The sequence below is a fragment of the Aspergillus brunneoviolaceus genome (genome assembly GCF_003184695.1).
Source record: "Aspergillus brunneoviolaceus CBS 621.78 unplaced genomic scaffold BO95scaffold_26, whole genome shotgun sequence".
NCBI lineage: Eukaryota > Fungi > Ascomycota > Eurotiomycetes > Eurotiales > Aspergillaceae > Aspergillus > Aspergillus brunneoviolaceus.
In genome coordinates, this window is record NW_020290756.1 from 430,102 (window position 1) to 438,747 (window position 8,646).

General features: G+C 58.3%; 4 protein-coding genes across 4 annotated transcripts; 2 read left to right on the forward strand and 2 right to left on the reverse strand.

The window, feature by feature from the left end:
• Positions 1–273: 273 nt before the first annotated feature.
• rad14 (DNA repair protein RAD14) lies at positions 274–1,605 on the forward strand. The gene is made up of 3 exons (XM_025586322.1): positions 274–395; positions 462–1,038; positions 1,131–1,605. The coding sequence occupies exons 1-3, from the start codon at positions 294–296 to the stop codon at positions 1,544–1,546; spliced, it is 1,095 nt and encodes a 364-aa protein (XP_025443297.1). The 5' UTR covers positions 274–293; the 3' UTR covers positions 1,547–1,605.
• A 348-nt stretch (positions 1,606–1,953) lies between these two features.
• On the forward strand, positions 1,954–3,934 carry BO95DRAFT_472917 (FAD-binding oxidoreductase). Its single transcript, XM_025589687.1, has 4 exons — positions 1,954–2,276; positions 2,350–2,566; positions 2,656–3,050; positions 3,123–3,934. Exons 1-4 carry the CDS (start codon positions 2,019–2,021, stop codon positions 3,807–3,809), a joined length of 1,557 nt encoding a protein of 518 aa, XP_025443298.1. The 5' UTR covers positions 1,954–2,018; the 3' UTR covers positions 3,810–3,934.
• BO95DRAFT_101909 (uncharacterized protein) lies at positions 3,726–6,611 on the reverse strand. The gene is made up of 8 exons (XM_025580311.1): positions 6,274–6,611; positions 6,066–6,214; positions 5,860–5,987; positions 4,921–5,808; positions 4,821–4,858; positions 4,566–4,751; positions 4,121–4,471; positions 3,726–4,050 (listed from the first exon to the last, which is right to left on the reverse strand). The coding sequence occupies exons 1-8, from the start codon at positions 6,484–6,486 to the stop codon at positions 3,916–3,918; spliced, it is 2,088 nt and encodes a 695-aa protein (XP_025443299.1). The 5' UTR covers positions 6,487–6,611; the 3' UTR covers positions 3,726–3,915.
• A 320-nt stretch (positions 6,612–6,931) lies between these two features.
• On the reverse strand, positions 6,932–7,164 carry BO95DRAFT_441989 (uncharacterized protein). The gene has a single exon (XM_025586323.1). It carries the CDS (start codon positions 7,141–7,143, stop codon positions 6,949–6,951), a length of 195 nt encoding a protein of 64 aa, XP_025443300.1. The 5' UTR covers positions 7,144–7,164; the 3' UTR covers positions 6,932–6,948.
• Positions 7,165–8,646: the final 1,482 nt, after the last annotated feature.

Below are 8,646 nucleotides of genomic sequence, written 5' to 3' on the forward strand. Positions count from 1 at the left end.
CCCCGCTCGCCTGCCCAACCATGAACTGGCAGTAGAGTTTCCCCCCGACTCCAGAAAATCGAAGTTAGGGTTGACTTCACATGGGCAGCGACGAGTCCGAGGCAGAGGAAAAGTAGTCCTACGTCATTTTCTAGGGGGGAAGTCTTATCGCCCGTCAATTAAAATGCTTATCGGCACGTGATGTGGCGACGGCCTCGACCGCGACTGCGACGCCTCCTACTCTTTCTACATCTACATCACACCTCCTCACTCCAAAGCCTACAATCCGAACAAGTTTAAAAGGGCCAGAGAAAATGGCAGCCGACCGTCCCTCGACCCCTCCGCCTCAGACGGGCACCACCAAGCCCGGTGAGCTCCCCCGGGGCCCGCTCACTCCGGAGCAGTTGCGGCGGATCGTACGTCCTCCTTCTTCTTCTCCACATCCCCGCTCTAGCCTTCCTGACATTTGTGGAATCTGGTAGGAAATCAACCGCATGAAAGCCAAAGCCATCCGCGAACAGCGTGATGCCGAAGCAGCAGCCGCCGCAACGAAAGGCGTCAAAAGAACCTACACCACCATGACCGCGCAACCCACCCCCTCCACCGTCCGCGATGCCACCACTTCTACAACCCGACCCCTCGACACCATCCGCCCGGCGCGCAACTTCACGAAATTCGTCGACTACGACTTCAGCAAGATGACGGACACGAAAGGCGGGTTTTTATCGGTGGACGACGACCCCCACAACAAGGCGCTGAACGTGCAGGACCCCAAGGCCGAGCAGAAGCCCGCCGGCATGACGCAGAAGGAGTGGGAACGGCAGCTGCTGGTGAAGGCGCTGCGGCGGGAGCGCGCGGGGCCCTTCGAGCCCGGGTTGAGTGTGCTGGAGGAGAAGGAGAAGCAGAAGGCGTGTCGCGAGTGCGGGAGCTTGGAGATCGATTGGAAGTGGGAGGAGGAGTTGCGGTGTCGAATCTGCCATGCCTGTAAGGAGCGGTTTCCGGAGCGGTACAGTCTGTTGACCAAGACGGAGGCGAAGGAGGATTATCTTTTGACGGATCGTGAGTGTTTCCTTTCCCTTTCCCCGGTTCTGGGAGGGTATGGGATATATAGGCGGGGGTTAGGGATGGGTTATGCTGACCTTTGTGGGTAGCTGAGCTCCGCGACGAAGAGTTGCTGCCGCATCTGGAGCGGCCGAACCCCCACAAGTCCACGTGGAACAACATGATGCTCTACCTGCGGTATCAGGTCGAGGAGTATGCCTTCTCCGACAAGAAGTGGGGGTCGCCTGAGGCGCTGGATGCGGAGTTCGAGCGGCGCGAGGGCGAGAAGAAGCGGCGCCGCGAGGCCAAGTTCAAGACGAAGCTGCAGGACCTCAAGAAGCGGACGCGCGTGGATGCGTACCGGCGGAATCGGATGGGCGCGGCCGGCGGGGCGTTCGGCGACGATCTGGGAAATGGCGGGCGGCATGTGCATCAATGGGGTCGGTCGGTGGAGAATCCCGAGACGGGGATCGGGGTCAAGACGTGTGTGGATTGTGGGATGGAGGTGGAGGAGTTGGAGTTTTGAGGGGAGTGGGATGTATGCACATCGGTATTGATACATGGTAGTGGTAGATTTAATTGATGAGATACGATCTTTACTGAGGGTGGTGTAGACGCCTCAAGGGGGGCTGAATAGCCCCGGGAAGCCTTACGCACGGCCGCCGTTCTACCTTCAAGGTTGATCGACAGCACCGTGGAGACTAACTAGTTATAAGTATTTCTGCGCCACAGCAGCAAGTCTCCTCGCCTAGGTTACGCAAGTATAAGATATGCTATCAGCAACACAGAACAGACATGCAATCTCACCATGTTCGGACACGAGCATCTCCGACCCGGGGCTAGGGCTTGCGACGTGAACGGTTAATGCAGCCAAGATATTTAGCATCGATTAGCGGCAGAGACTAGCTGGGCCCAACAGATGCCCTCCCACGAGGCTATATTTCCGACTTTGTCCCGCCAATCTGACATATCTGACCGTTCAAGCATGCGAAACCGATATGCCGTGCCTTTCTGCCCTCATACTATTGCTGGCGCTGGCCCTCGCGGCCCACGCCCAGAATGTTACTGACAGCGCACCCCACAACCCCCCCGACCTCGAATCCCTCTTTCGCCCCGTCCTCTCGCCCGGCGCGCAGATCATCTACCCGACGTGGCCGAACTGGACGGACCGGATCCAGCAGCGCTGGTCCGCGTACCAGGCCCCGTCGTATAGGGCAGCCATCCGGGCAGCGACTGTGTCGGATGTGCAGAACATTGTACTCTTCTTCCCCCCGTACCCCAGTGGATCTTTCCAAGTATTCCCACGAGCAGAGCTAATCCCAAGCCAAGATCAAAACCGCCAACGCCCACGACATCCCCTTCCTGGCCACCGGCGCCGGCCACGGCGTCTCCGCCACCTTGGCCCACATGCAGGCGGGCATCAACATCGACCTCAGCGGGTTCCGGTACGCACGCCTCCATCCCGCCGGCGACCGCCTCACCGTCGGCGGGGGCACCAAGTTCCAGGAGATGTGGGATGTGCTGTATGCTGCTGGGAAGGAGATTCGTACGTTATTTTCTTCCCTTCCCCTTCCATCCACCTCCATACCTTCCCAATGCCAAGCTAATACCGCGATGCGGCGGGAGGGGAACCAGAAACCGGCGCCGCCCAATGCGTGGGCACGATCGGCGCCACGCTGGGGGCGGGGATCGGCCCCCTCCAAGGCCGGCGGGGCCTGATGATCGACGCGCTGACCTCGGCGACGCTCGTCACGGCGGCGGGGGAAGTGGTGACGGCGTCGGCGACCGAGAACGCCGACCTCTTCTGGGGCGTGCGCGGCGCCGGCTGGAACTTCGGGGTCGTGGTCGAGGCCACCTACCAGGTGTACGAGGCCACGAACGCGGGCCAGGTGCTGGAGGGCGATATGTTGTTTGCGGCGAGCGCGAACGCGAGTGTGTGGGAGACGTTGCGGGAGTTTGACGGGGACGACAATCTGCCGGATGTGTTGGCGTTGACGGTGGTTTTGGGGTGGAATCCGGGGTTGGATATGGTATGTTTTCTCACCTCGTACCCGCCTGCTAGTATAGGATGGGAAAGGGCGTGCATGCTGAAACAAGCATAGGCGACCATCCTCGTCAACTTCATCTACTACGGCCCGCCCGAGGCCGCCGAGCCCTACCTCCAGCGCTTCCGCGCGCTGGGCCCGCTCCGCGCCCGCTTCGCCCCGGTCCTGCCCTGGAACAAACTCTACTCCAAGCTGTTCTTCAGCGAGGATCCCTCCCCCTGCGAGCACGACCTCCGGCTCATCTACGGCGGCGCCGGGCTCAGGCGCACCGATGTCGCTACTTTTGTGGAGTACACGGATGCCTTTGCCGGCTTTGCGAGGGAGTATCATGGTCGGATCGCGGCGTCGGTGGTCTTCTCGCGGTTTCCGACGCAGGCGGTGAGGCTGGGGGACAAAGGGGGAGAGGACATGGCGTATGCGTTTCGGGACATCGAGACGCATGTGCTCTTCAAGGCGACGTTTGTGGATGAGGATGACCAGGCGGAGGAGCGGGTCAATGCGTGGGTCGTGGAGAGTCGGGAGTGGTTTGCGCGGACGAGTGGGTTTGTTGACCCGGAGGGGCGGGGGCAGCTGGTGCTCTACAATAACTATGCGCATGGGGACGAGGGGCCCGAGGTGTGGTATGGGAAGAGGAGTTTGGTCAGGTTGGCGGCGTTGAAGCGGAAGTGGGATCCGTTCGAGCGGTTCAGTTTCTACCATCCGGTCCCGGTGGACTATGGGGTGGAGAATTGGCGGGATCAGTGATTGGATATATTGTAGCAACCAGCAAAGCTATATAGAGGGTGGTATCCAGCACGCCCATCGTTGCACTGCACTGCACTGCACTGCACACTCCTCTTCCTCTGGGACCTCACTTCCCATCATAAACCTGCTCCCCCGTAAGCGCAAACACCCCCTTCTGCCTGTCCGCCTCCTCCACGAACTCGGGCTTGATATACCGCGCCGTCAGCGCGAACCGCAGGTTCTTCTCGGGGACCACCGAATGCTACAGTAGTAATCGTCAAACATCGGCATGAGCCCTTCCCTCTGTGTCCTCCGGGGAAAAAAAAGCATACCTCATAAAACCGCTGCAACCCCTCCCCATGCATCACCACCAGATCCCCATGGTTGAGCTCCATCCTCAGGCACGGCGGCGCCTCCCCCCTCCGATTTCGGGCGGGCAGTCTCCGGCGCTGCGCCTCGTATTCCTCCCGCGTGATCTCGCCCGCGTCGAGAGTCTGCTTCAGCGCCTGCCGCTCGGGGCAGTGGGCGCATCCGTCCAGGGCGGGGTCTTCGTCTACCAGCCGCTTGGCTTTGGTGTACCCGTGGTAGTATTTGTACTTCATGCGCAGGAGCATGGTGGCGCGGGCGCCGAGGGAGAGGGTCGCGATGGTGGGGCCGAGGGAGGATTCGCCGTCGTCGTGGTACTGAGTTGGGTTAGGGGGGATGACTCCGTTGGGGTTCCCAAGAAGTGGGGTGGGGGAGCGGAGAAGGGGGTATGGGGTCAGGGATTCGGCTTACTCCGATCTTCATGTCCTCCATGTATCCCAGCAGGAGGAGCTCGTTGGGCGGCAGGAATGCGTCTCCCGCGCTGGTGACCGCTTGCTGAGTCGCCCAGGTGAGTCGGCCTAATGCCCGGAGGACCTCGTCGCTGGCTTCGTTGAAGCCTTTGCTGGCGACGGAGACGACGTATTTGTATGGGCAGCCCTGTGGAGGGTTAGATCGACGGATTGGGAGTGGAATAGATAGTAGAAGGAACGGAGGGGGAGGGCATACATAGTTCACTGCGTAGTGAGACGTCAGAGTGCCGCGGACTGTGCAAGAGGTCAGCGTGATGATCGGGCGTTGAATCCGCGAGGGTGGGGGGCGCACCCACCAACACTCTGTTGAAGCGGATACCGCTGGAGTCCCAGATCCACCGACTGAAGCCGTCTGAACAGATCATCCGGCCCGTTGGCGCGGGTGTTGATCGCTCGGTTGGCCACCAGATGCGTCACCGACCCTACACCGGGCAGAGTGTACACTAACTTTCGGTACGGATATAAGGATGAGTCGTCGACGCTCGGGAGCTGCAGCTTCGGGTCGAAGTATAGCGCCCGCTTGGCGGGATGGATCTCGAACTCGTCAATCACGGACCGGACCGAGAGCGGCGACACCTTGAGGTATCGCTCGAAACTGCACCGCTGCGATTGCTGAGACGGGTTGTGGAGGAGCTCGTCGGCGCATTTCCATCCGCGCCAGAATCGCCGCGCGATGCAGCGGGAGCACAGCGGACACACGATCCCCTTCCAGGCGATGCGTTTGAAGACCAGGTCGCCCTGGTCCTCCGCTAGGGTCGCCAGCAGGTCCGGGACCAGGTCAAAGTGAGGCTGGATCTGCGGGTCGGGGGCCAGCCGGGCGCGGAGAAATGCCGCGTTGAAGCTGAGGTGCCCCGGCGGCGCCGTGGCGCCGTTGACCTTCCAGAACCGGGCGCAGGACGGCGTCAGGCACATCCAGCCCTCGTTGTAGACCTGCTTGCTGTCGCGGTCACAGCTCGAGCAGCGTTTCGTGGCGGGGCCGAGTGTGAAGTCCCGTTGCTCCACGGGCAATGGGGTGGTGCCCGGGGCCGCCCACCAGCTTGTCGCGGCGAGGTCCAGCTTCTCGAAGCGCACTTTGGCGCCTTTCTTCGTGCCGATCCGCTCGTGCCAGACGTCTGTGATGCGGAAGTAGGCCATCACGTTGTATCGATGGGGGGGGTTCCGGCTCAATTGCTTGTTTCGATCTCCTGTCAAGGGGTTAACACGAGATGTCCACGTCAAGCCGGTCGTCTACGTACCAATGATGAGTCCGACCGGGTTCTGCATCCTCCAGCTGTTCATCACGCTGCTTAAGATGGCGCTATCAGTGTCTTGATCTTTGAGCAGCACAAGGTTCCCCTCTGCGTCTTTGGTGCACCCACCGCCACTAGTTGCGAGGTTAGTTGTGTCGACTGAGTGCACTCGCTAGGTAATTTGAGCATGCTGTGGCCTCGGTGATACTTGCATTCGAGTTATGACAACTTCGTCATCGATGTAGGCCCGGACTCCCGAGTCCGCATCCACCAGACAGCCGTAGCACAGACTGCCATTGTAGTAGTAGCCTCCTTGGGCGGAACGGAACCAGGGGAGGGCATCACAGAGGTCAGGCCGGCACTGCTCTCGCATTAGAGGACTTTCATCATGAGGTTCTATGAGGGTTACATGGGACAAACCTCTGCCCAAGCCGGTGGCTTTCCCATAACCGGCGGAAGGTCCTTCTGGCGATCGCTCTCCCCCGAAATCGCATCCTCGCTACGGGAAGCTTCTGGTGGAGTTGGTTCCTTGTAGCTGCTAGTGATGGCAGCTTTGCGTGCTCGAGTGACCCGTCCGCTCAGTACAGCCTGTCGGACGGGCTTGCCGGTCTTGGTGGGTTTTCGAAGGGGCATTGTATGTATCTTGGGGTCTTACTCTCGCGCACGACGATGTTGGGGCCGAGGAGACCATTGAGGAAGATGTATTCTTTGGCGATCATCTTGTTTGACTCAGAAAGCTTCAATCGTCATCATTATTGGGTCAGGGTTGTTGAAGTGCGGTCGATGAGGTAGGGTAGACATCACACCCATCCGATGCACGTGCTTGGGCCCTTTCGCTTACTTCAGGCTGATGATCCAGCCTTCAGTTGGAGTGGTTGCGTTCCTAATTTATGAATTGTCGTCTTACGATGATCTTGGACTTGGAGCACGAGAGTGTGCGACTATAGCTAGCAATATATGTATTGTCATTTCGAGAGTGCACAGTACTAGGTAGTTGCATCTTGTCAGCTGTAGTGATCAGTGTCCATATGGAAGATTACACATTTGAACTACTAGTACTAGAGCATATGATAGACAAGTCACTTCGAAGGTTACTTACTGTACGGAGTACCATCCCATCGATAGCGTACACAGTAGGCACGGCACCATGGCGGCCTCCTGCAGCGAGAGAACACGAGTCGGCCAGGCGGTGCAACCAGACCAAAAGCGGCCGACGGCCCGTCCGTCAGGGGAGGGAGAGGGAGGGGGGAGCGAGGTCACCTGACCCTGACTGGCCCCGATCTCTCTCATCTCTGACAACTCAACTTGACCAGATTTTCGGCAGATGGAGCAATCAACCCATCAAACTACTCCACTAGTGCAGTGTCAGTCGACTGATTTTATAGAGAGGTCCAGAGGATCCATGCCTTTTGAGTAGAGAGGCAAAACACCGGTGGGTGCTTAGTCTCCAGGCCCAGCCGTGTTAATTTCCGGGCGAAGAAAGACAACGGAAGCAACGTGGACCGAGCGACGGTCGAGACCTGCACTTGAGCACCTGAGACACGATCCTTTGGTTCGATATTTTTGGGTCCGTGTCAGGGGGGTGGCAGATTGCAGATTGCAGATTATTGTAAATGTAGTCGGGTGTTCAGGTGTTGTGCAATGATACTGCAGTTGTATGCAGTGTATGCAGTGTATGCTGGGAATGGCTCTCTTGTCCACGGAATGGTCTCCGTCTACTCCATCCATCCATCCATCCATCCATCCATCCATCAACTGGAGTCTTTCTCTTAGACTATCTAGTACTAAGATAACGCGGCAGGAATAAGGCGGAGACTGCCGAGTGGACTGCAGTGGGTGTCACTACTACTACTCAGCCCCCCGATTCACCAACCAACGCAATTCCCGCCCGCACTCACCCACTCACCCACCACCCACACCCTCTTCTTTCAGGCTTAGTCGCTTCTCCCACCCGTACTTGCAGGTCTGGCTCTCTCTTTCTCTCTCTCGCTCTCACTCGCTCTCACTCGCTCTCACTCGCTCTCACTCACTCTCACTCACTCTCACAATCTCACTCTCTCCGTCTCTCCCCCCCCCCCCCCCCCCCTCCCTCTCCATCTCCTTGTCGGTCTCTTTAATTTATCCATTCTTCAATTCTTCTCATTAAATATTGATTGATTGATTGCTTGATTATCTTACCAGCTTCCTCCTTCTCTTCCCTCTTTTCCTCTTTTCTTCTTTTTTTCTCTCTCTCCTACCTTACTTCCTCCTAACCTGCATCCCACGGTTCTCCCCTGACTTTCCCCTGTCACTTGCGCTGGCTCCGTCTGCTCTGTACCTGGCAGCCACCACGCGTGGTCCCTCCCCAGACGTTACAGATTTGTCTCCTCCGTAACTACTCCGTGACTTGCAGACATTCCGACTGGGAGGGGAAAAAAGTATCCTACCCACTCCCATTGCCCCAAGCCTGGGAGCTCCACTTGGATTCATTGCATTCTGCTATGCGCGTTGTTGCCTGCCAATCTCCCACCCAATCTTCTTCCGCCAACAGTCATTCGCTCATCTAAACCTCTTCATCTTCTTTCCTCTTCTCTCCTCTCGTGCGCTCTCTTTCTTGTATGACCTAGCCTCCAATTTTCACGACTTGACGTCTGTCGAGTATTACACTCTTTTTGTCGCAAAGTCAATATCCCACGTTCTTTACGCCGTTGATCGGCCTGCCACTCTTTTTTCCGCCCTTTCCGTCTCTTTCTCCCTAGCCTCTTTGTTTTGAGAACACAGCGTCCTACTACGACCCTTCCGACCGACTCCCCC

Coding starts and splice junctions, on each gene's coding strand:
- rad14 (XM_025586322.1), top strand. CDS start 294: ATGGCAGCCGACCGTCCCTCGACCCCTCCGCCTCAGACGGGCACCACC. Junction 396..461: donor CGGAGCAGTTGCGGCGGATC/GTACGTCCTCCT, acceptor GGAATCTGGTAG/GAAATCAACCGCATGAAAGC. Junction 1,039..1,130: donor GGATTATCTTTTGACGGATC/GTGAGTGTTTCC, acceptor CTTTGTGGGTAG/CTGAGCTCCGCGACGAAGAG.
- BO95DRAFT_472917 (XM_025589687.1), top strand. CDS start 2,019: ATGCCGTGCCTTTCTGCCCTCATACTATTGCTGGCGCTGGCCCTCGCG. Junction 2,277..2,349: donor TGTCGGATGTGCAGAACATT/GTACTCTTCTTC, acceptor TCCCAAGCCAAG/ATCAAAACCGCCAACGCCCA. Junction 2,567..2,655: donor TGCTGCTGGGAAGGAGATTC/GTACGTTATTTT, acceptor GAGGGGAACCAG/AAACCGGCGCCGCCCAATGC.
- BO95DRAFT_101909 (XM_025580311.1), bottom strand. CDS start 6,486: ATGCCCCTTCGAAAACCCACCAAGACCGGCAAGCCCGTCCGACAGGCT. Junction 6,215..6,273: donor AGCCACCGGCTTGGGCAGAG/GTTTGTCCCATG, acceptor ATGCGAGAGCAG/TGCCGGCCTGACCTCTGTGA. Junction 4,051..4,120: donor GGTTGCAGCGGTTTTATGAG/GTATGCTTTTTT, acceptor TTACTACTGTAG/CATTCGGTGGTCCCCGAGAA.
- BO95DRAFT_441989 (XM_025586323.1), bottom strand. CDS start 7,143: ATGAGAGAGATCGGGGCCAGTCAGGGTCAGGTGACCTCGCTCCCCCCT.